This window comes from Dermacentor albipictus, chromosome 6 (genome assembly GCF_038994185.2).
Source record: "Dermacentor albipictus isolate Rhodes 1998 colony chromosome 6, USDA_Dalb.pri_finalv2, whole genome shotgun sequence".
NCBI classification, from domain to species: Eukaryota; Metazoa; Arthropoda; class Arachnida; order Ixodida; family Ixodidae; genus Dermacentor; species Dermacentor albipictus.
This window is the reverse complement of record NC_091826.1, coordinates 17575849-17602722: the sequence shown is the minus strand read 5'-3', so window position 1 is coordinate 17602722 and position 26874 is coordinate 17575849. Positions and strand designations below refer to the sequence as shown.

At 46.1% G+C, this 26874-nt stretch overlaps 1 protein-coding gene across 3 annotated transcripts in view; it reads right to left on the bottom strand.

Moving 5' to 3' along the window:
• Nucleotides 1-26006, bottom strand: part of LOC135914466 (hemicentin-1-like) — a 60592-nt gene extending 34586 nt beyond the window's left edge. The window contains exons 1-2 of one of the 3 annotated variants that reach the window (XM_065447331.2): nt 25715-26006; nt 803-1234 (exon numbers count right to left, since the gene is read on the bottom strand). In XM_065447331.2, the coding sequence (XP_065303403.2) occupies nt 803-1234; nt 25715-25811 (529 nt within the window). In that variant the 5' untranslated portion in view covers nt 25812-26006. Of the gene's footprint in view, nt 1-802; nt 1235-1371; nt 1693-25714 lie in introns of those variants that run through there. The other 2 variants (XM_065447333.2, XM_065447332.2) reach the window with 2 other exon arrangements.
• Between the last annotated feature and the right edge of the window lie 868 nt (nt 26007-26874).

Genomic DNA, 26874 nt, shown 5'->3' with positions numbered 1-26874 from the left:
CAATGCGCGAGTTGCGCCGCCAAGGTGGTGGTGGTGGTGGTGGTGGTGGTGATGTTGAAGCAGGCGGGGTTAGCCTGGCATACATAGCCGGCAATTGTTCCGCCTGATCCTCCTTCGAGTTGAGATCAGGGGTGTGCCACCAGGTGTCGATGAGCCCCGTGTCTCGCAGGAAGGCTATCAGCAGTCGTTGCGCTCTCTTCCTGAATGCCGCGGGCCCTCCGGGGAAAACAACGTCTTCAAAGGTCCTGTGCGTGAGACCGCTTTTTTGTAGGTTGTCGACCATCGCTTTTCTTTCTGTGTCAAACTGCGGGCATAGCCAAATGTGTCAAACTGTGGGCATAGCAAAATGCATTTTTTTTTAGCACCACGACATCTCGTGCAGAAAAGGCCCGTAGTTTCCGCAAAGCCGCGGTGATTGCGGCGCTATGGCTCTATGGCCGCCAAATTTGCGTATATATATTGTGTGTTTCCGTCATAAAAGCATCAGTTGTTAGTAAGCGCTCGTTCGTGTCTCTCCTTGTGTTGTCTGTTTGGCGCTTTAGTACTTCAGTAACATGCACCAACTATCCCAACAAAAAGTTCTGCTGAATTAGTAAGTATCGAAAACTTTTATTTTTCCCACCTAAGTTGAACACAAAAATTCGTTCTTTCGTTTTTCACCCTGTCGCCACCCCTTTTCCCGCATCCCCATCAAGGTGACAATTAACAGCTGGGAAGGCACTTCTTAAAAAATCAACAACCGCTACAACAACAGAAACATAAGGAATTCATGCTCTGGTAAAGAAAAAGAATGACCACTCACCGGCGACGAACAGTGCGAAGCGGGCCTCAGTAACGGTAACAATGCTGGCGTTGTCGTCGCGGTACGTGACATTGCACACGTAATTTCCGGTGTCGGCCCGCTCCAGGCGGTTGAGTCGCAGCGCCGGTGGCTCGCTGAGCAGTGAAAAGAAGGCCCGGTGCTTCCACCGGGGCTGCTTCCAGTGGCTGCCGTCTACCAGGGTGGCGCTTCCCGCAAGCACCCTTTGCGATGAGACAGGTGCCTCCAGGGCATAAACTTTCCTCGGTTCTTTCTTTGTGCCGTTCGGCGCATTTGATTTGCGAGAATCCACAGCGCTCAACTGGAACCAGACGGCGGACAGAGGCTCACGCGAATACATGTCGATGGGGCAGGGAAGTGACGTCTGCTCGCCTTCCATGACGTTCAGGCTTAGCTGCCCTTTCGAGGCGCCGCCTGCAAGCGAAACAGACGGCCGTAAGTGTCGTCCCGCATCACTGTAGGCGTAGAACTTGAGTTTTGGCTATTGTACTAGCTGACACGCTCGCAACATGCTCCGTGCTTCAAAGCGTTGTTTCAAAATATGCACAAACCCTGTCACAGCTTTCAAGAGTGCGCTTCCAAGACACTTGGCGCCGCCTGGCTGATGAAGATGTAACGAATACTTCTAAGCATGCATCGCGAGCTAGATAGGGCGTTACCACTTACGATTACAGCCATGTGCCTTGTGCCTTGTGCAGATCCTCCTTTCCTATGATGCAGCGACACGATGCGTGGGCATGCGGTTTTTCTTTCTTTTATTGTGAGTTGCTGCGTTGTCATGCAAAGGAGCATGCTAAGAACCATTCCTGCCGCACAGTGCCTGTCCTGGCTTCCCTTGTCATCAGGCAGAATCGTCAGAAAGGGGGGAGGGGCGGGTTGCGCGAGGCACATGTCTATGACCACGAATGGAGGAGTCGTGTCCACCTGGTAGCGCCCCTCAAAAGGAACTATACCGTACCGCCATTCTCCAGTAGATGCCGCTAAGGGTATCGGAAGCGTCCATCATCCACCGCCAGGGTAGGCATTGGCGCTGACTGTAGGCCTGAAGTATATGTGACGCCAATCGACCCGGCCAATGGGAGGCATACTGGGCTCCGTGCCCCAGCGTAAGGCTTAGAAAAGCACACTGATTCCACATCTCTAGACAGGTGTGACGGTGCTGTACACACCAAGTGGGGAAACGCGTAGGTGGTGTGCTGATAGTCGTGTCCTCTGTGGATCACAAAACGAACCATCTTATCCTATACCAGCTGAGAAAATTCACATGGGTGTTTTAGAATACGGGAACTATCACTGGTTAAAAACGTGGGTGGTTTGGTGATTGTTGTGCCACCTATGGATAACAAACTAAGTATAAATTGCTGCTTTAGAGAACATCTTTAGGTAATTCCCCACTAAAACACGCCAACCAGACACTCATCCTTTTTTTTCCAGCTCTAAGGGTATTTTTTAGTTGTGTAAGATGAACTCATTCATCAACGATGGTCAACGATCAACGACATTTATTCGCTAAATATACCAAACGAACAGAAACTCTTCTTATCACAGCGAAACTTCGAATGGTACTTCGTGCTTTCACAAAACGAAACCGCCGACCCCATACGTAATCTAGAAGAGATAGACCTCAATGCAGCCTGCAACTACAGATGGAGTATCGGTGTGCACACGAGACGTAGCCTACAACAGAGGCATCGCATACACGGCAGCTGACTGCGTTTAATGTAAGTGACCGGCACACGCGAACAGTCGTGATTCGCATTTCGAGGCGGGACCATTGCGTGCCAACTTACTCGATTTCGTCGATCGCGTGCGTTCTTTTTTCGCGAACACGCCCACTGTATGCTGAAGCGGAAATGAAGCTGCTTCGTAGAGCCCGGTGTGATTGTTCGTAGCTTTTATTTTTCTTTCGCAGGAGTCGAAACGCAACGACATTGTCCAGATTGGTGTGGCGGGCGTGGCGTTGTATCAAGGGGCGTTGGTTCTGCTGTCTGGTCTGCACACAAAGACACTCGCACCCGTTCAATTCTACCGACGAGGATGGACACTGAGAGAAGACTTCGTTTACTTGCTCGCACAACGACTCAATTTTGCTGGAGTTCTCCGAGCATCCTACGTACCACGAACCATTTGTTACAGCTGCTAGTGTCAAGAAGCTTCTCCCGCCAAGCCTCCAACACCAAGCTTCTCCAACACCAAGCCTAAGGCTTGGTGTTGTATTTACGAATGCTTATCCCGTCCGTCTTGGAATGGCCGATACAGCAACGTGAGACACCTGCGGGTCAGATGAAAACTATGCAACACATGTTTTGCACTTGCCCTCAATACGACGTCTAGCACCTCCCTTTGCAGACCGTACTAAGCTCACTGAACTCTAGAACATTTGCTGAAACCGATGACGCCGCAGAAAGATAGTTGTGCGCTAATGCAATTTTTCAAGAACACCGCGGACTCCCTGACCGATAGTGGTCCTGCTGTGCGTCCTACTGTGTGAGCAACACGCTCCCTATCTCCCTCTTTTCATGTTTCCCTTTCCCCTTGCCGTTATCTCCATTGTAGGGTAGCAAACCGGATGTTCGTCTGGTTGACCTCTCTACCTCTCCTTTCTTTGCTGTTCTCTCCTCTCTCTCTCTGTCTCTCTCTCTCTCTCGTTGGTCGTGTCATGATCAAAACTGGCCATGATAATGTCGCTAATGAAGCTTCATTAACCAAATGCATGTTAATAGTACGCATAGGCCACAGGCATAAGAATTATTTATTTAATTGATTGTGAATTCGAAATGTTGGGGACATGCAGCCTATGTGCACATTTCTTCAAAATGTCAAATTTTTAAATGGACGAACAATTGTGAACGGTGAATTTCAGCACTTAGCAGTTCCCAGCCCAACGCTGTGCAGCACCCTGAAATTATGTAGGGAAGGGAGTATTCATTTAAATATTACTGATTTCAGCACAGCAATATCAGTACACACCACACAAGCGGACTAAACGAAAAACAAGACGGACACATGGACTGATTCCAAATAAAATTTTCTTTAAAAAAATATACACTGATACGCGTAAATTGCCTATATCTTTATGGGCAATTTGCGCTACATTATTATCATTATCAGTCATTATTATCATCATTATTAACATTATCGCTCGGCGCAAGACGTACCTACACGTGTAAAGAACTTCCCCAAATGTTGTCGCCGATTCTACAGTCGAACAATATTGTCTAAGCAGACTGCGTACGCAAAGTGAACACTGGTGTACATTATGGAACGTACATGAGCACCAACGGCTACACTGGGACGCGCGATGAGTCATGCGTAAATAGCCGACACACTTCACCCGTAGATTATACTTTGACGACCGACGACTGTCCTCGCCGCTTTCGCAGCGCTGTGAGTGTTCCCGAAATACACCAAATCGACACTTACTCCCGTATTCAGAAACGCAGCTCATCTTGAAGCCCACGCTTGACTCGAAAAAATAGGACGCCTTGCATGATCGAGCGAAAGACGCGCATTTCGTTTCCATCCACGCGTTCACGACAGGCATCATGTCATTTAAAAATGATCAAGTCTAGCATGGGGTTCACGTTAAAATGCAGTTCTGAATACGAATGTTATATTCGTGGCTCGCAGTTGTGGCAACGGCTATGGTTGTTCACCGTCGCTACAATATGACAATATTGATTTCCTTGTAAGGGCTTTTACGTGCGACTACTTAGATCGGTTTAGAGTTGGCAATACGAATAGCGATTGCTGGTTCAAAATGTGAGCGTTTTTCGAAAATAAACATTAATTTGGAAGGAAGCGGCTGCGTCTGTCTCGTCTTTCGCCCGATGGAGGCTGTGATAGCCTATGCCCGGTTGCCACTGACATCTGCTGCGATACCTTAAAGTTGCGACCATTAGAGACACGGGCTCGTGTTTATAATGTTTCACGAAGGCACAAGGTGGGCAAAAGTTCGATCGATGGCATGCAACACGATGCTCTTGTTTTTTGCTTTGGACGATACGAAGCAGAGTGCGTGTTTCTTCTTCCGTGATGCATGTACTTAAACATTCCAGTCAGACACCAGCTGTGTAGAAAATGTCAACACCCATTCAACTTTGTTTCGTTATACGTTGCCAGCTGAGCATTAGCGCACGCCATGCAAACTCGAATTAAATCGTCGAATGCACAATAAGTGTTATTTTCCGTAAGTACAAAAAAGAAAAAAAGAAAAGAAAGAAAAGAGGCACGAGCAAGAACGCTTGAGCCCGCAAGTTTCTCTGCTAAATTACTTCGTTAATTGCTAACCTGACCATCAGGTAAATACAATGCCCACTAACTCTTCAAGCACACAGATGCCATTCATTTCGCTTAAACTTTCCTGATGTCCAAATACACACAGTGCCAAGTTTCTCCTAGAATACTTAGTATACTTTTCACTGAGCAAAACAACTCAAAGAAGAGCTGGACAATGTGTTGTGTAGACAGTAGAGGTGATTCCGTGGTAATATCTGTTTCTTTTTGTTTCAGAAAGTAATGACGGGAAGTTTCCCGTTAATGCAGTGTTCTTAAAGGAGCTTACTTGCACTTAATCCTCTGTTTCTCTTGCCTAATCTCTCTCTGTCTCTCTCGATAAGCGCCCCGCTTCTGTCGTTCCCGCAATCAAAACAGCACAGCCTTCTTTATTTCCGTCGCCCAAAGACAGTTCGCATTAAAATATGTCAATTCGGCGAAATATAGCGGGTTACAGAAACTGCCTGAGATGCTTCGGCAAAGGACAGTGTCTTCTGTTCAGAAGAAAGACCTAGCATGCTGGTAAGGTTAAATTTCCGTCTGCCATGACATTCTTCATCAAATAGCTATAAAGAAACGCAAACAAAAAGCCATGTGGGACATGCATGTTCATGAATGACCGGTGATACATTCGCGAAGTTGAAAATGTGGTGCCATTTGCGGCCACGGCATATCGAATATCATGGGATCAAAAGTACTCAATCGCGGGTGCCTAAATGTCGCATATCTACTTATTCTTTTACTGATTAAGCGACTGCAAGTTTTTTTTTTTCACCCTGCACTGTAGATCGAGAGAAAAGTACGAGAACATCACATCGCGTGAACGCGCATTTACTTCGAACTCAGTTCTGAAATAATTGCGGTAAGCATATGGTGCAATTCGTCCTTTTGAGGTTATCTGAAAAGGCACACATGACTTGCATGACTGATCGCAATGTTCACCTGGGTAATGATAGCAAAAGTTCACGGCTAATTTTTGAGCACTTCAAGACAAGGACTGTGTAGTAATGGGGGAACATTGACGTAGATCGCTCGGCTCCACTTTCGCAGTTGCGACAAGTGGCCCAAAACAAGTAATTAATAAGGTAATTATAGTGAACGTTTTGAATTAGCAATACAGTAGTTGCAGTTTCTAATATAGGCAGTAGGTGGATTCCAATTCCCCCTTTTAATGGTGGCTCTCTCTGGAGAATAGAAGGGGATCTCGAAGGTGATGCTTTTGCTTGCTGCTACGCACAGGAAGTGTTTCGGGAGCCGGAAACACATCATATAAGCCATGTTTTACACATCACTTGTTTCCGCCTCTTCCAGAAATCTATCTAAAAATGCTATTTGAATAAAAAAATAAGCAGTTGTCAACAACAACGACGACGACGATGACGACGACCAACAACAAAAACAAAAACAACAATAATATTTGCAGGTTCGCTGCAGGACGAAGGTCTCTCCCTGCGATTACCAATTACCCATGTCGCGCTAGCTGATTCCAACTTGCGCCTGCAAATTTCCTAATTTCATGACCTCACCTAATCTTCTGTGGTCCTCAACTGCACTTCCCTTCCCTTGGCACTCATTCTGTAACTCTAAATGATCCACCGGTTGTCTAACCCACGCATTACGTGGCCAGCCCAGCTCTATTTTTTAACCTTAATGTCAACTAGAATATCGTCTATCCCCATTTGCTCTTTGATCCACACCGCTTTCTTGCAGTCTCTTATCATGTTATCGTGTGCACCCAGCAATTTTCGTTCCATCACTCAGTGGGCAGTCCCTAACTAGTTCTCGAGCTCCACATTTCTGCCCCTAGGTTCACCGGTAGAATGCAATCATTGTACACTTGTCTTTTCGACGGCAGGGGTAAGCTCCTAACCAGTATTTGGGAATGCCTGCCGTATGCACTCATTGTTATTCTTCTGTAAGTTTTCTTCTCATGATCGAGGTGTCGTGTTAGTAATCGACCTAGATAGACGTACTCCGGCACAGGTTCTAGGGGCTGACTGGCGATCATGAATTCTTCTTTCCTTGCCTGGCTATACAACATTTACATTGTCTTCTGCATATTAATCGTCAACCCTACTCGTACACTCTCTTGATTAAATCCTCAATCAGGTTGTATATATACATGTAAGTAAACTTCATGCGTCAAATTTAAAGGAACACATCGTAATTTGGGACGAATTTCACAATATAAGAGATGTTGACCTCGCCCTACTCCATTAAATTTATACAGAAAATGAGCGACGACGTGTTTTCTTTCTTTTGTCCTGGAAAGATGCAAACATTTGAAAGTGTACAGTACTCTCCAGTAATAAAGGGAACATCACATATGCATCGAAACTTACGAAATATGCAAATATTATAAATTTCACAGGAAAGAAATGCGCTTGATGTGACGCGTTAGGTGGACTTCTAATGAATTAAAGTTACCGCTCAGACATTCCTGTCAACAAAATGCTCAAGACTACTAGTTCTGAAATACTAATTTGTAGTTGCCTTTAAAACTGTACCGTATTATACATCCCAGTCGGTCGTAAGTATATGAAATATATGACGGCAAATGTTTTGACACTGCACAGACTACCGTAAGAAAGAGCGAAGCCGAACCATCTTATTGCAAGCGCGTCCTTCATGCAACTTCGATCCGACCCAGCATAGAGCGTTAAAAAAAAAAAATAGCCGTAGGCTGTTGGTACCATGTCTGGATAGAAAGGCAATTTGGCATAGACGTCTCCATGATGCAAATGTCCGATGTCGGTAGCTCCTCGTGGTAAATATTTTTTTTTCTCAGGTGACCTCATTGCAAAGCACCAGGCTTCAGTATCTGCGCTGCGGATTTCTGTTTATCTTAGTGGTTTCTAGGCCGCGGAACCATTTCGTTGCTATTGTCATTAGCCGTACTGTATCAGCCGCCGTCATTGAAATGTAGGCTCGCCGTAAGCCACAGTTGAGATAAGCAGAAACGCTGCCCATAATTAAAGAAAAAGAGAAAACATAATAAAAAAGGAGCCATAACGCCGTGGTCACGGTTGAGTTAACAGTGCGTTGAATTAGCAGCCTGATTGTGTTCGCAAACAAGCACGCATTGATCGAATGGCACGCAATTATGCTAAAAGATAGACTCATTGTTGTCTAAATAAATGCAAGCGATCAACCCAAAAACAGAAGTCTACAGGAGTTTTGAATCAGTGCAGTCATGGGGAGAGAAAGAAAATTATTCGCAATAAAAAATAAATGAGAATGTGGGGGTTAGCTTACCAGCAGGGTATGTCAACACAGCCTTCCAGATGACCACTGCCATGAAGTTTAGTTTAGCGTAAGTCGATTGGCCTAATTGAGTTGGCTATTCGAACTGATGAATTCGGCGTAATTAGCATGACAAAAAAATTCACCACTATTTCAAAACCCCCTCTTCCCCCCGCACAAAAAGAACAAGTGTAAAATGAGCTAAAAAATCAACGCAGTTATCGAATAGAACCAGCATTACTGCCGACCATTAGCACGATGTGAATTCACGTGATTCAATTGGATAAATTCTGTGGGCCATTTGAGCAGACAAGTTAGGGTATGGGGAGCACTTTTACAACTCGCCAGCTAATAAATGCGGCAGCCCTGGTCGATATGTCGCTCAGGAAACGTCGTAGACTCTTAGCTACCTCGCGGGGTGAAAAATGAACGTGATTTGCGTTCTTTTTTCTTTGCCTGCTCAACGACAACTCTCGCATCCATAAGAAAGCACGAGACACTATCGCGAACTGCAGCTGCTCTATGTACTTTCAGCGCTTGTGTTTAGTCTGCCCACAAGGGCACTTACGCGGCCTAGAAGAAATTCGTAACATGTGACTCTGTCGAGTTGTACTTCACAAAACGTTGTAAAGATCGGTGAAAAAAAATTTTTTTTTCTGTATACATCTATAAAATTACTCCATTTTAACCATGAGACTTAGTGTGCAGTTCCGTTGCTCTTAGTGTTGAGAAACTTACAATGAAATGAAATAAAAGTGGGCCGTTTGGTAATCAGAATTTACAATCGCTGATGCCAAGTATTCTAAGTATACACACGAAACCAGTGAAAATTATATATTCAGCCTCCTACTTAAAGATATTAAGCGATGTTTTGAAATGTCCAGTATATAGGCCTTCCTGATTTGTGTAAGTTGTTTACGAGAGTCTTCTGGAATATTTCATTTCTTGCAAATTTGGGATTTTCTAATACTCTTTTGAGATGTTGAAGCATTTCAATGCCGTATATATATGAATGTTTACTGTTTCAAGTGCTATTCGTATGAATGTAATCTTGTATGTATGTATCATGTTATCACTGACTGTGAATGGTGTCTTTGTTTCTGCGTAGAAGTGCTTCTTGTTGGAGCGGTTAGTTCATGCTGAAACTAGGATTTCTCTACCATGTATTTACTTATGTCCAACCTCAGTCGCACTAAAGCTACACTTTTGTAGCTTTTAGTCTGTGATCCTTTCTCCAATGTTGCTCTACGTGCAATAACAAAGGCAATGTGCGAACTTAAAAAGAATATGTTGAGCCAACGCACACGTTGGGATGCAATGTGAAGTGAAGCGAAGCTTCCGTAAAGCGGCTGATTAAGGTCATTACAACTAACTGCGATACGCACAGTTATGTTTACTTTCACAAGTGCAATGTCACAGAACGCGTATGTTTATGACAATACAGTTACGACCTTTATTGTAGATGATAAAGAAATAAAGAAATAAAGTGTCACCTTTCCTCCTCCCCCACCATAAAGGTGACAACTGTATTGCCATGCAATTTTTATTTTTTATGCACTCCATCGTTCGCGAGGTTTTCTCCATATCAGGTGGGCGCGCAGTGCGAGACGTCGCCTGAGCAACGAGACGAGGACGAAGGCGACGTGTGATTTATGCGGCGGGTAGAATGGTGGTGACGTGTGCACGCACAAAAACCACACTCTCAATGAATTCACAGGTCGTCGACGCTCGCTTGTACAGGTGACGCACGTACCTAGCATTGACAACGTGTCACATCCCCATAAGGTCAGAGAACCAAAACCAAATTAAGCCACACAATCGGACATCCGCGCTCAATGTGCATCGCTTCGGGTTCCTCCACACATGCTCTGCGTAACCAGGGGGTTTCGTCGAGAGGAAGCCACGCTAATGCATCGAATAAGGACATACTCTGCGTATACCCCTACCTGGCCATTCGAGACGGGACGTACCTATTCTCCACATTGCGTAGTTCGCGCAATGAGACAGGAGACAACACTTTTACGTGGTCTTGCACAAGCTACCGTGGTCAAGGGGGCACTCTAGCTGAGAACTTGCATATAGAAAAGGCCTCCCATCAGGCCTTCAGCACCTTGTGTTTCCGGAAGGAACTGCTATAGCCCGCGAGGAAGCTTCACGCCTTCTTCTCAGATTTCTAAGAAACACTGACCTGTTTGACAGATGGTGACAATGACAACTAAACTGAAAGAGACGCTCACGCGGAGCAACTGCCGGCCTTGATCCCCAGTAAAAATGCTCTTGTAGCTACAGCACACCACCACCACCACCTCCACCACGTTTCCTAATATTGCCTGAAAGGCTGCTAATGATTAGCGTTTTCATTGATTGATTTATTCGGCGATATTGGACACGTTCACAATTTTGCCACAGGCTTTTCTACATTATTTGATTGTCAAATAAATAGACACAAATTACGTAAATTGAGGGAATAAGTAAAAACGTGCTAAATGACCATGAGTGTTTAGCTTCGACGTGCTTGGACGGAGGGGCGATGTAAAGGGCACGACAATGCACTTGGCGTGTTTAGGAAATGTTAAAGCTAAGCTTTCCTTGCGTTTCTAACTTTGAACTACCTATTTAGTAACATAAATGGTCGACAAGGGCTAAGAGGTTTAGTTAGTAAAGTCTGCTACCTCGTCTTCGACGTGGTCGATTATGATGTATGTGCTGCCACGGTCTTGTTGCAAAATTTAGATAAAGTGTGGTTCCTTTATTTACATCGGGGAATTAACATTTGTGTTCTACGTCGTGGCGCACCTTTTTTTTTCGCGGACAGAGAGCTATAGAACTTTAGTCACATGTGTATTAATATTTATCCAAAAACACGAGTGCTCGCCGGTACAATCTCCTGTCCTCCAAAGTGCGATTATATATACCCTATAAATTGTCGATAAATACATGTCGCGTAGTATAACATCGTTGCTCTGTATGTTTTCCGGTTTATCGTTTGGTAATGTCTTACACTGCATGATTATTCGAAGTCATTGTGCCACAATGTTGTCCCTGGTAAATATATGACCATCACGTACCAATAATTCATGGTTAATGAAGATATGAAAAGCATTAGGAGTGCTACCAGTGCCGTTAGCGTAGCGTCTACAAGGGACATATGCGGCATAGATAAACATATAGCATAAATATATACGAAACATTATTGTGATAACGACGCCAACGGCTAAAATTCGCCTGGAGTGTCCATATAACTGCTGTCGCAAAAAAAAGAAGTATCTATCGTGATCTGCTCCAATTTCTGCTAGCATACTAGCATTATTCTCAGATTCATCAGTCGTCTTTTTTTTATCTGAAGCTTTCTTCATGTTAATGACGATGCTTGTTGAAACACCGAGCCGAATACAGTTGTGGGTTCGGTTACTGCGAGGTTTAGTGTTGTATTTTATTAACCTTGTATTTCGGGGCTTTTACTTTAACAAGACCATTGTGTTCACCACAAATTCAATCTTAATCTGTAAATGATTATACAGTTCAATAAAGATATTGCCTACTACGCTGTGGTTGACTTTATTGTCGGTTGGCTTCATACCGATCACACAGAGTGATTATAACGCGTACAAGTAACAGAAGGAAAACTCACTGCTGCGTCTGTCTCCGACGCAAGGCCACCTACCATGGTAGATCAGGGGCTATGGGGCGCCGTACATGACCACGAGGTCGCGGGTTCAGCCACGGTTGGCCACGTTCCGACATGGGCGTAATGCGAAAGAAAAAAAAAACGCTCGCGTACCATGCATTAGATGCACGTTAAAGAACTGCAGGTCGTCAAAATTATTCCGGAGTCTTCCACTGCAACATGCCTCATAACCGACAGCTCAGTTTGAGCTGGACGCACACGATGGGCCAAGTCTCCGCCAACCAGCATTAACATGGCTCAGTGGCACCTTATCCCGCCACACACAAGGGCGTAACAGAGAAGTCGCCGGCGGCGCAATTCGCTGCCTGTCACCAACGTCACGCTCGTCCGCAGAATTTGGTTCGTCGTGTGAATCGAGCTGTATACGGACGTTAGGCCTCGTAATTTATTTTTAAAATAAAGATTCGCGGCGCCTGCGTTCTGGAAGTAGAAGATTAAGAGTGTTCAGTAAGTAAACAAACGAAATGTAGCCACCCTCGCTGCACCACTGCACTTCTTGAACGTTATTCGTTTACGCACCGGGAAGTGTGCGCTAGCTGCTGCAAGGCATTCAATTTCCGCGCCTTCCGCGTCAGCGTTTGTTCGCGCGAATGAGTATCTGCATCTGGGATCTTAATTTGCATCCTTCCGGGCGTTCCTACTTTTCAGGTCGCGATACATGTTTCAGGTTTTGCGGCCCCGTTCCTTGGATATTGTGCTAACTCAAATTGTCGGCGCTATTCCGAGGTCACGTGGGGACGCGCGGTGCGTCTTACCGAAGCGAGCCATTCGGAAGGCGCGGTTTGTTTAATAATCTGCCGAGTATGAATGTATGAACCTTGCGATTCCTTTTTGCGCGCGTGTTTGCTTGTCTTTCCATATAGATTCAAATTCAGGCAAATGGTGAGGTTGGTCTCTTTAGAGCCTGCAAACCCCGAAATCCTAAATAACACTGTTCAGGCAAGGCTAAAAACGAAGGAAATGAAGGCAATGAAGAAAGTATCGATAATCAATGACCAAACTCTAGTCGAAAGCCTCACGGATAGTGTCAGTGCGGGTATAGGCACTGGCGGCAACAACAACAATCACAAAAACGTGGAAGACGACGCCGATGGCGACGAGGACGACATTAACAAAAAACAGAGGCGTGCCATGAGCGTCCTTTGCGATCTCTTAGGGGGCACTAATTTAGTGGAACGCCTATGAGTGGCATTACTTTATTTGTCCGCTCCTGGTTTTTATTCTACCTGAAGCTGTATATGACTGAGCTTCCGGGATTTCTTCGTCTCCGTCGACATAACCGTCGGCAGAAAACCATTCCGCGAACTGAAGCGAGAATTACCTATCTACATTAGAATTACGCATTCAAGACGCACCCCAGTGTTCATTTCAATAAAGAAAAACGCAACACAAGTGTCAAATCCACATGACAGATGATAAGGCGCGTTCGAAGAATGCGAAGCACGTGGCGTTCGCCGCATGCGTTCCCCGGTAAAGAGTACGATTGCATAAGCCGCAGCTGCTGGGAAGCGGCAAATGTAGCATACGAAGCAGGGAGTGACGTCACTACAGTTTCACAGGTAAAAGAAGAACCCACCTACCCGCCGTGGTTACTCAGTGGCTATGGTGTTAGGCTGCTGAGCACGAGGTCGCGGGATCGAATCCCGGCCACGGCGGCCGCATTTCGATGGGGGCGAAATGCGAAAACACCCGTGTGCTTAGATTTAGGTGCACGTTAAAGATCCCCAGGTGGTCGAAATTTCCGGAGTCCTCCACTACGGCGTGCCTCATAATCAGAAAGTGGTTTTGGCACGTTAAACCCCATAATTTGAAAAGAACCCACCTAGCAAATGGTTTCATTTGTGTCGTGATAGCGCTATGGAAAGGCCACAAATAGTTAGGACTGCCGAAGGGCAGCGCGAACACCATGAGTAGCGACGGGAACAGCAGCGTCAATATGCTCAGCGATATCGTGCTCAGGCAAGTCAGCCAACCACTGTGCGCAGGTCGTGTATAGATTTAACTTTAGCTAAGGATCTCTCTAAAGTATCTACGGGAAACCTCAGTGTTAACCACAGTGATCATAAATCAGATATCAATATCGTTTCAAGAAAATGCAGTGTAGGTATACAGTTCATTTAATTGCCTTGCTATCAATCAATGCTTGTAGTGGATTGCTGATTCGTCGAAGGCTACGTCACGTCGGTATATCGGATTAGGTGATACCACAGCTTCGCTGGTCAACCACTTTAACAGCGCGGATGGGACGCCTTTTTTCTTTTTACCATCTTCATGTCGCAGCCATGCTTTCCTTTCTTGATCATATTGTCGCGTGGTGGTGACGTTGAAGAACACAGTAGCAAATACCGTGAAAGACAAAACTAACTTTCATTGGGCGAACCTGTGCCCACAAAAACAGGCTACTCTTCTAGCACAACGATAGCGGCGAGCACGGTCGGCGGTCGTCGAAAATCTGATCAGCGGGTCAAGCACGTCGGCTTTTATAGATCGGTCGTCGAATGTTCCAGATTAACCGCTGGGACCCGCGTGTCTTCCACAAAGTTCTACAACATTCGAGTCACGCGATGAAATCAGATAACACAAGGTTCGGCGACAACAGACAGCGGATAGAAGCATCGATAACTTTCCAGAAACTTCGGATGCATGCAGACGCGTCCCGCTTTGTGCGATAACATTTGTTAGGCAGCGAAACCTGGTCGCCCGATAAAGAGAAGTACGCGTGTCAATATTTATGCGAAAATATGGACGTAGCAAATATATATAGAGGAAAGGACGTGTGTGGACTCCGTCATGCATGATGGGCAACTGTCCCATATACTAGTCACTTTCTTCTATAATACAGAGGAAATGTGAGAGTGATGTCGAAATCATACAAATAACTCAAACTTGAAGGTGATGTACGTCTATGCGCACAACATTCCCTTTCCCGATTTCTCATAATTTCCTATACACATGTGCTTTTAGTCTTTCGACACCTCCTCATCTCTAGTCTTTCTTTATAATCTTGCTTTCATAACTTGTATTCTGCTAGCGAAAATTATGAAATCACCTACAAGTTAATCTCCCAACTTCCTATAATTTGCCAACGAGCTAAAAATAGTTCAGTGCCCTTCCACTCTGTGAAGGATGACCAGCGAAGCTGTGTATTTGGACCCCTTAATGGCGAACTGCACCGTCGCCGTGGGTAGGCCCGGTATTGCACTATTTTCGGGACTGGCCCGAGTATGGGGAGTGCTTAAAGCCTGCTTCACCTCCCCCGCAGGTCGGCCTGGTAATGCACTATATTCGGTATCGGCCCACGTATGGGGAGTGCTTAAAGCCTGCTGCAACCCCACCGGGGGTCGCCCCAGTAGTGGACTATTGTCACGTGGTAGTGACGGTGAAGAAAACAGTAGAAATAGCCAATGACCGTTGGTGTACGCAGATACTCGGACAATCCTGAACCAGTCCGGGACGACAAATTGAAGAGCACCAACTGTGACTTACATTTGGAGGACATACGCGGTTACGGACGTGAACGTTTAAGGTGGTGGCCGCGGTACGTTGCGACGTCTGCAAGCAGCTGTGTCGCTGAGGCAGCAGCCGCCGCCGCAATGTTGGGTAAGCAGTGGCGGCGGGGGAGGCGGTCGGCGGCGCCACCGCCGATTCCTTGACCGCACTCTCGTGCAAGCTCCCGCTGGCGTTCGGGACGAGCGAATTCCATCTTTTGAAACGGCGCGCCCCACTGAAACACCTGCCCATCACCTCTCCTCCTCAAGCCCTGTGAGGCCTCTCATTGGTAGCCTCCTTTACGTTCACCCTCGCTTCTCTTCTTCTGGAGAGAGCAGCTTCCTAGGTGTGTCCATCTTATCGGTGTATCAGACACTGGCCCCGCCGGCACCCGCCGCGCCTCTCAACTAGGAGTGCACGTGCATGTCAGAGCAAAGATGATCGCTAGGCGCAGCCAATCCCCACTGCGCGCCTCCTCACCCATACACCTGTGCCTCGAGAGATAGAGATTCTTGGATGAGAAGGAAAAATTGGGGTAAAGTGCAGCGCAGTAACTGTCTCTCAGTTGAGGACACCTCAACCGCGCTGCACAAGTGGGAGAGGGAATGCCTGCGCCTCGACGCGCGCTCTAGCTATTGCCTCTGTATGTCTCGCCTAAGCTTTCCTCCTCTCCATTTCCCTTTGTATGGCTGCGCTGAGTTTTGAACGGTCGCCGGGCACGGCTGGAACACGAGCTTAAACAGCTCCGCTGTTACAAGAAAACGCAACCATCGCTGACAAATTACAAGTATTCTCAGTTGCAAAAGAAAATGCTAGCATACAAGGGTAGAACTTCTTGGAACCTATGACAGGAGCAGCCCGTGTCCGCATTTTCACGAACGCACGCTACATTGGCATTAGTCATGGCATCGGAGAGATTGCGCCAACATTCGCTTCTTTCGCAACCCACGCAGCGCGGTTGGCGACAGAAGAGAAATGGGGAGCGTCTGCAACAATGAAAGCGTCACGCTAACCTGAACATGCTCAAGCGATTCTCTAACGAAGTGCCCGTGGCTTAACCCTTTACTGCACAATTTTTTGTTTCCTCAAAATATTATTCATGGCGTTGTAGGGAAGCATAATAGTACCTGTACTCCCATGGAAACTTACTTTAGCGAATGTCTGTGGTTTCAATTTGCAGGAAAAGGGTATGTTGCATATTTGCAACAATGTGCAAATAAAGAAGAAGTTGAAAGTAAAAGATAGATTCAGTGCGATTCATACTCAGATGCTTATTTGCACAAGACAATCATTGGTGCACCTATGATTTAGTGTGGAACAAAAAGAAGCACTTGTACATGTTTGTGCAGCACAGGTGGTTCCCACACTTCGTGCAATACGTCATGCAGATTCCCGTCCAGCCAGGAAACAATGCAGTGTTTTCGGGTTATTGACAAAATGTAGAACATCGAAGCACAGACGTAAAGCTGTGCCCGTGACGACGTGACATGGCAACGTGCGGAGGCACAGCGTACTTTTGAAAAGAAAAAAGGGAATTTGACCAGAGAACATCTTGTCCACATATTGAATCGAAACGGACTTACACTCGTGGCTGTCGTAACTTATTGAATAGTCACTTCCTTCACTATCAGGAGGAATTTCTAGGCCATACCAGCGTTTCGAAGCCATTTCATTATTCCGAAGAAAATAAACCATGTACACGTTGTTGCATTTGTGCAACATAGCAACGTTCTGTCGCCAGGAACAAACTATTCCGAAATTACAATGTTTTTTGAACCTACAGAGTCAGAAGGATGTGGAGCATAACGTAACAATTTTTTTTGCGCTTTGTCTTCTGGAGAAATACATTTACAATTTGTAAAACTTACCTATATCACTGCTCCTGGGCGCGCGCAACCTCCGCCACGTTTGTTTTGGTAGAAGATGCAAAGAATTAGCTCAGATTGCAGCACAAGGTGCCGCGTTTTACAGACCAATGTTGCGGATATGCAACAACATGTACAGGAAGCTCGAAACTGACTTTGCTTCGGTTTTTAACGCCGTTCATCAGAATGTTGCGTAAATGCAACAAGGTGCAGTAAAGGGTTAATTGTATCGGAACGCGGTGAAAGAAAAGCGTGCAACGGAACATATAGCGTTGCGTTCTACACGAGAGTTAGGCAACATGTACCATTTGATCTAGCTTTTGCGCGGACAGAATGGCTCATGTCTATGACATTGAACTTTGTGCATATGTATGCGGCTTTGGTTATGCCTAGGCTAGGCATAAGCGAAAGGCTACGCCTAGCCACCGTAGGGTTTGTCCACCGTAGGGTGGGAATGTAGGATTGTCGCTAAACCAGATACAGAAATGTGGTAGGACTCTCATTACACGCGAAATTTTGCAAGCACACACGTTGTTTCTGCGTGATATACAGTACCAAGACTAAGTCGCATATGAGACGTGTCGGCATGTGTCAGGGGATGACCTTGATCTTATAGGGCATGCTCTATATAATTTGCCTTAGAGATATGTATGCCTGTAACGTCGTATAAATCATTTGCTCGATCATATTAGCGGCATCGCACCCACGATCTCGTGCTTAGCAGAGGAACGCCATAGCCCAGTAAACAGTTTTGTTCACAGCGGCCACAGCGTCTGTCATGCTCATATTAATGGACGAGAATTTTCATCAAGAGCGACATTCACGATGCCCCAGTGTATGCCACATAAATACGGTAGGAAAAGAAAGCGATGAGTGTGGAGGGGTGGCCGAAGGGGGTAGCTACACGACGAGCGTTGACACGGCTGTCGCATGCAACACGAGGGTGTTACAGTGCGGTCCACTGTTAAAGAGAACAGTGTAGTGCGAGGCTGTCCCTTTGCTGGCCATATAACGGCAAGTGCCGGCTGAAGCTCGTTAATGAACTGCACGGCGCTGTATAGAAAGCTACAAACGTCACCAAGCCACTAGCTATCTGGGACAAGGCTCGGCGACTGTACGTTTATAATAGGAAAAAATTCCCACATGCTCTAAATAGGCATGTTTCCCTTTTTAGAGTAAGCCGCATTGTAGATTGTGTTAAAAGAAAGAAAAAGAAAACAAGAAATAAAAAGAGTAGTGATCAGATGTTCGCCGTAGAGCCTCTGATTTTTGCGCCTTTTTATTTATTTGTTTGGATGACACTGCATGGTTCTCATGATGTTGGAGAGGTCACTAAATAATTAGGTCACTAACTAGGTCACTAACTAGTCAACTGGGTCACTAAACAATTAAGTTCTGGGGTTTTACGGGCAAAACTACGTCGTAGTGAGGGACTCCAGATTAATTCTGCCCCCCTGCGGTTCTTTAACGTGCACCCAAGACTCAGGCGCGTTTTATTGAATTTTTTTTTTAAATTTCACCCCCATCGAAGTGCGGCTGCCACGACCGGGAGTTGACCTCTCGACCTCGCGCTTAGCAACGCAATGCCATAGCCACTATGCGACCACTGCGCGTAACTAGACCACAAGTCCCACAATATACATTCATAAAACAACGGCATCAATAAAAAGTACAAGGTAATAATAAAGGATAACAAACAGTTTGTTCGCGACAGCTTAGTGTGATTCAACTTTCTCTAGCAACAGCAGAAAAGGAATAAAGGAAATGATACGAAGTTTACATGTGCAGCACCGAAACAAGCACACGTACGGTTTACAGCCATTGAAGATGAGCGTGTGTAAAGAAGTAAAAAAAAGGTACATGCATTACGCTACGTGCGAGTTACTTTCTTTTATCCTTTTGCGAGAGTTTACCCTGGTTTGTAATCGCCACAAGGTGCAATACCTTAAAAAAAATAACGAAAGTAAATTTGCGCAACGTGCCGGGAAATGTGCCACGTCGTTACATGCAATGTCGCCTTTTCCACTACATTACAGCAGTGACATTTGCCTTCGGCGGCAACATCTCGAGCGTGCGCTCTCGTAATGCGACATTTAGTAACTGGTTGCTGCATGACAGGAGCTGCATGACAGATGGAATGTTCTTCCCGCGGTGATATAACGCTTTTGTTCAGGCGCAAGATGTCATGTTCCTGGCTTTTGTGGGTTTAATTTGCTATTTACGGCTTTATGTAGTGTTTCACGTTGTAGTTTGTTAATACAAAAAAAAAAGGTCAAGCGCGACAAACGTGATACGCAGCGCACGTTGCACTTGCTTCTGGCACGGCGTATTCCTTGTTCCGAGAAGAGTTGCCGCGAAACACAGTAAAACAACGACTGCTGCTACAAACGCGACAACCAAAGAGGCATGTTTTATAATTGCACGCAACACCGCATTATTCACTAGTTAGGGAGTTCTTTTGGAACGGTATGCAAAAGCTCACCAGACCGTGGAGCGCATACCTTCGCTTCACTCTCCCTATTCCCTAGCAGTAGGAGCAGATGGAGCAAGATATGACCCAGCCTGCATTTTGTTTTTTTCAGTACACTGAAAACTCCATAACTGTCTTGCGTATGTCCTAGAAACAGTAAATGACGTCGTGGTGTAGCCGAGGATTTACACCACAGTGATGTTAGATATAGAGCAGAATCTTCTTTTTTTTTATGGAGCTAAAAAGAGCCTGTGAGCTCAGTAAAGTACGTAACAGAAGCTCGTGAACCTCGATTTGGAAACTGAAGTTATACGCAACAGGGTAGTTTGGCCATAGGAGAACCCACATATAAAGATGCATCGCTTAAAACGGCAAGTCAACTTTGTCATTACCTGCATCAGAAATTAATTTGCAATCAGCGATGCGAGTACTCAATACAACAGAGGTTTGGTTCAGGTAGGATTTTTCTAGCGTGGTACATGTTGACGGACGGTTTCCTGAAGCTCGAAGGACAGCCAATCTTCGCATGTGAAGCGACTGTATGATACACATAGATTTCTGATCTCATAATCTGCTTAAACGCTGGCCACACTATTTACTACAGCTGTTGCTCAATCTATTTCTCAGTTGGGTGTTTACTATATATGCGGCTGCTTCAGTGCTACGATATCGGTACACACACATACTCACCTAAATGAGTCGTTGTACAAACAGCGGAAACGGTTTCTCGGTCTTACGAGAAAGCGGGACGCTCTATAGAGGGAGGCTTGAATGTTTGCCAAAGGAATGTTTTTCTTGGTTTTGGTTCGAGCCTGCCTCCATTTTTATTGTACGAATAAATAATATTGATCTTGTTCCTTATCGCGCTCTGCGCTTGCTTTCGTGCTCACCTGGATATAGCGAAATGAAGCCAGTACCGCCGATGCCCCGGCAAATATTTTATTTGCCGATGCCCCGGCAAATAAAACAAGAAAGTCGCAAGGGCTATTTTACGACAAGCTAAGCAGGATTGTTTCCCGTCAACTTTATCTTTCCGTTCCCGAGGCAATCAGGCGCTCGGCAGAACAGTGCTGCAGTGGCTAATTACCTCTCAACGCTGAGCTACGCTTCTTGTGTCATTGCACCAGATCCGCAGCGATTAGTCGAGGGCCGACTGGAGAGCTTAGGCTAAATCTGGGCCGCACAGGGCACAGTACAGGTCTGCGATGGAATTAGCATAATCAGCCTTGCTCACGTCTCTCGTAAGAAAGATGTGACTGATTAGGATTACCTAACTTTGTAAGCGATGATTCTCTAGCCATTGACCTTGCGTTTGTGCAGATTTTTCTTTGTTATATCATCGCCTCCTCTTACACGTAGTTAGCCAAACTCCAGAAGGGAAAGGCAAATGACATACCACGATTACGAGTACGTCGATAAGCTTCTTGAAGGTAAAGCGCGGACAAAGAACGGCTACGAGTGTACAGCGTGCCATATTCCCGTACGTCCCAATGTCGCTCCTAATTACAGGACGACTTGTGCACACCGATATGGTGTCTTTCTTTTTTGTGCTCGGTGCCTACACGAACAAGAAATGGACAGCACGCTACGAGCTTAGCTGAATAACGCTTTTATTTTACGATTTTCGGATGGCGTCGATTCTCTCGATGTGCCGGATAGTTGTAAGTCTTCATTCAATCGCGTTTTTAAAGTGGAACTTTCGTTGCCTCATCTTCCGGTTTATGCATGTCGTCGCCCTGTTTCTTGCCATTTCCTATATTGCAAGGAATTCGTATCGACGATGTAGTGCCAGTGAGCGCACTTCTGTTCTGTCGGTTAAAACGAAAAACCACGCGTAAAAAGCTTGCGTGTATAACGCCGACTTATACGTATTTTTAATGCCCACATTCCTTTTGATGTAATAGCGCGTGATATAAAACGGCCTTTTTTATCTTCATTAGTCTTTAATCTTTGGGCAACCTCATTCGTGAGCCATTGAGCATGTACTACCATGTATGTGCCCATTATGCGCACCACAACAGAAAAACAAGCCCATAAGCACAATTGGAAACATCGTTTACACAATCGGAGGAAGCTTCGCGCCACCTACAGGTACCAACATTGCATGTTTTTTTTCTTTCTCAGCACATCTTATGAGCCAATTTGTTGGATTGGTACTTAGATCCAAAAAAAGTGCACCTGTCATTCTCATCGCATACTGAGGCGTAAATAACGAGGGGTGAGAATGCACCAACGAATCATATGCAGCTCTTCAGACGTAACTCAGTTGTTCCCACTTCCATTGCGAGCAGAAATAGACAGGTAAAGGTCGCTGTGTGCTCGCCATCTAGGACAGCGAAACATCGTGGATAAATCACTAGCTACGACTTTCTACAGAAGGGTTGAAATCCGGGCCAGTTGGTATATAGTTGAAGGAAAAAACCAGTCACAAAACACAAAGTACAAGAAGAGATGTTCATTCCAAAACGACTGGACTATGAACTGAGGTTTATTAGAAAAAGGCGTAGTCCCAGCAAGGCCAGCAGAGCATGCGCAACAACAGCATCTCTAATCACAGAGCATGAAAAGTCAAGTTATTGCAGCTATCGTAACCAATCTAACAAAGCATATTCTTTTTCAAGTAAGCGTACCGAGGTTGTACTAATGCAGCCGTCACCTAATAAACTGCTGTAGTACGCTTCCTTTGTGTATTGTGACTGGTCTTTTCCTTCAGCTGCGACTTTCTATTGCTGAGGACGGGGTCACGGGTACGATTACCATTTTGATGGAAGGTGGAGAAAAAAAGAACACTCGTGTTCGTAAAATTGGGACGTATCTTAAAGAAGTCCACGTGTTCACAAGTAAGCCATAGCTATGCTCTGTGGAATATACTATGGCCAATGTGTTGCTTTAGGGCATAAAAAATACGTGATCATGTACTCTGGAACGAAACATTTTCATCCTCCCGAGCGTACAGCACGAATCTACATACAAAACATACCTGGAGAGACGTTGCTCGTGCAATATCTTGAATTGAGCTAGATGATCACACATATAAAAAAACGCTCGACAGTGCTAGGGGGGGGGAGGGGGGGGGGGTGACACGCACATAGAAAGATCCCTGCTTTTTAAGCTCTCAAGCAAAGTGTTCTTTTCGGCATCGAAGCGCCGTCAGAACCAACTTAAGCGCTCCGCATCACGTTCTCTGCTGAACATTCAACTTGCCATTTTACACCATGGCATCCATACGAACGGTTGTTGATGACTAAGTAAGAAGAGGTGTTTCATCATACAGTTATGACAATTTACTGCCGAAATCGCAGTGATCGATGCGCGTTATGCAACTATGTCCTGTGCGCGTCGTCGTTCAGATTTCTTAGAATCGGCAACGCCCAACTGCACGCTTCCGCACTGTCACAAACGCATGCTACGGCGAGTCGATAGACCTGACTTCTGCACAGGAAATTACTATTCCGCATTCAATGCGGTAAGTAAGTCTGCAAAAGTAAAGACGCCTGAACCTTTTTCTTTTTATGCGACAGCATCAAATGGCACATTGACCAAAGAAGCTGGCATGTGCACTAGCGAAACGGCCCCTTAATTCCCATTGGCTGCACCGCACGTCAAGAGCGCGCCTCGACAGAGAAGAGTGAGCGAAATGGTGTTGCGTTAGGGGAGAGGGCATCGCCGCAACGCCACGTCACCAAAGCGATTCGACGCAGCAGATACGGCAAAGGGACGCCACAGGGCGAGACAGTAGAGAGCTTTAGATTAGGGGACGCAAGCGGCTTGCGTACGCATGAACTAGGGGTGACGGTACCGCGCATGCGCAGACGGTTCTGCGCATGCGCAGTGCTGTCGCCCCTAGTTTCTGCGTACGCAAGTCTCTTGCGTCCCCTAAACTAAAACTCACTAGTAGAGAGTTTTAGATTAGGTTAGGGTACTGCGCATGCGCAGTACCGTCGCCCCTAGTTCTTGGGTATGGATGCTGCTTGCGCCCCCGAACCTAAAGCTCTCCAATTTGTCGTCGGCCAGGCAGCATACAACGCGAAGTGCGCGTGCGGGCGCCGCCATCTCGCTCTTGGGAGACCGGTGCACGGTCCGTATCTTTCTCTTTCTTACCCCTACTGGGCTTAGCCGCTGCGGGCGCCTGCTGGCCTTGGCGGCCGCTGCTGCTTCCTCGGTCTCTCGTCGCGCAGGACGTCGGTGGCATGCGGCGCTGGCACCGCAGGCTGCTGCTGCTTGCTGGCTCGGGCAGCACGTACCACTGTCGTATATTACTCGCAGCGCAAAACTCTAAATACCGCGAAGCGAGGTTCAGTTGGACATTATAACTTTAGCATTCAGGACTGATAGGTGCTTAGGCGTCCTCGGTATATTTTTATTTTTCAAAGCGAGCGAGATAAAGCTAATTAATAAAAGCGAACGCACCAAAACTGCATTGCTTCGCGGGACCGTGTCTCTGAAGGCACTGAAAATCAATAACGGTGCCCTTAACTAAAAATTTACAACACGCGCCAGATATTATGATAGAGCAATTGGTCCCTTTTTACAACGAAGCTGTTTATGGCTCAGGTCAGGGGTTTCATGGCGTCTGAGAGCAGAAATTATCATCATCAGCAATGGCGATCGAGCGGCGCTGTCTTCTTCGTCGGAGCTCCTCGGTGCAACCGCGCGTACGCGATTGCGGCACCGTTCACGCATTCGTCGTCGCCCACTCCTTCCACAGCTGGCTCCATTGCCGCTCATAATAAAGTTGACACTCACTCACTCACTTGCCGCTCATCATTCCACCCTAGAATTTCAATGAATCCATCGTAGTAATGACTCAATTACTGCCATGGGCCAGCAATTCATCCCTGCAATAAGGATCTTTAATTGAGAACTCGTAATTTTAACCGGTCACATTTTTTGGTAACGTGCACAAGTCTGTTCCCAATGTTTCGGGACAACTCTATGTTAAACCAATTTTATATTTTATGAAAATAGACTCACGCTAAGCGTAATGTGCGGGAAAATTTTAACGTTCCTGGTGGTATTGGAAGCGTTGCGAATAATTACAAAACGTTCGTTTTTTTCCGTATGTTTATGCGTGATACACGAGGTTCCCATTGTAGGTTCCCCCTGTGTTTTCGTTGAACTAATCCAGTCAGCTAGTTTATATTTGGTTAAACTTAGGTGCAGCATATGGGAGATGTGCAGATGAAGTTCAAAGTTTGTGGAGCGGTCACTGCCTTAGCAGCAAATTACGCTCGCGAGCGACCCGGAGATTTATAAGTGTGTTTTACGAACAACGCAGGACTTAGCCCGCTACCCCGAGAGAACTACGAATGCCACGCAGATCAAAGTTACGAAAAATGGGGAGACAATTATTGGCAGCGAAAAGGCAGGATAATATGCTTGCGAATGAATTACCGCCTTTGGGAAGAAATTCGCTACCAAGTTCTCGATAGCGTTCTTTGTGGGCAAGCTTTCAAGTGGGCTAATCATACGCGGGAAACGTTTTAAATTATGTCGTTTGGTTGCTGGCAAATTAAATTCTTGTTGCAACTGCTCGAACGAAACAGCGTCACAAAATCGGGCTAGGATTCTGCAAGGTTGCACGTGTGTACTGTCGTTTTTTATGCATGCTACCTGATCCTGCACATGCTTCAGAGTTCTTGAAAACATAGCATGGGGTTACTCGATCTCTTCTACACTACGTCTTAGACATGCGCCAAATTAGGCTTCAGCATGCCTATGTCTCACTCCTATTCTAGATGTCGCATATATGAACAAGAAATGCAAATGAATCATAGATAACTGAACTTTTCAGTTCTGTAAAGAGCAAGGTATATAGATAACACCAGCGATAGCGCCCGCGTTCTTTTCATATATGGACTCACCTTTGCCGTAGTATGCGCTCGCGCTGCACAATTGTGACGTCAAAAGGATGAAGCAGCCTCGCACAACCGCATCCGGCATCTTGCGCGCGCAGTTCATCTATCGCAACTCCTGCCGAATCGAGTGAACGTGTCGCGTCGAATGAAGCGGAAAGCCCAATAGGCGTCCCGCCGTAGTCTGTTGTGCAGGCCACGCGAAGTGATACTCTTCGGACTCAAGGAAGTGCGGCCGGCGAACTTCAGAAGCGGGAAACTGTCGTTCGCCAAAAGTCCGGCGGCCTTCGGCCGAAATTCTGCTTCACGAACGGTAGGACGGTTGCAGGCGCGAATGAGAAGCGCGCGCTTCGGAACCCCGAGCCAATTTCTCGTATGTGCGAGAGAGAGAGAGAAGAAGGAGAGGGCCGAATGTGACACGAGCGCCCCTTGCAAGCTGGCGGCGGCCCGCGCAGTCGTGCTGCCTCCGTAAGCATATGGATTGCCCGAGCAACAGAGAGTGCCGCGTTGGCGCCAGTCGAATCGCCAATCACGGAGTCCACGGCTGTTCGATTTCAGAGAGAGAGAGAACAGGGAAAGTAGTAGTAAAAGTAGGTTGAACATGCACCGCTGAGTGTGGAAATCAGGGAAGATTGAAGTAGATAGCACGTTCTAGTCGGTATTTTCCTCTGCAGCTTGCACATAAAGCACTGCGCTAGTAATGCGGCCTTGCCAAAATGGCGGGGCGGGTGTAGCTTATCCTCTAAGCGCACTATCTTTGAACGAGATAATCGATGTAAGGGGGAAAGCGAACAAAAAATAATCAGAAGAGATCGTCTTGCCGGCGAAAAGGATCCTGTGCTACACTTTAACCCACCTAATGCCCAAAGAACAGGTTCACTTCAAGGAAAAGTGGAAAAAAATGACATTTATTTCTGGCTCTGGAAAATACACTTAAAACAATAAGCACTTTTTCTTAGGTATAACTTAATTACTGTAATACTCATTTAATAGGTGACTGGTTTGCTAAACCATCAATCGCTGAAACTTTTAAACCAGCATGCCAATAACTCAACTACGGGCTTTGCAGCAAAATTTTCCGCGCTTCAATCAGCATTATGAGGCGTCAAACTCAACGCTGCATGTACGATACAGTGGGCATTACAGGGTTAAAAAAGGGCTTGCACCAT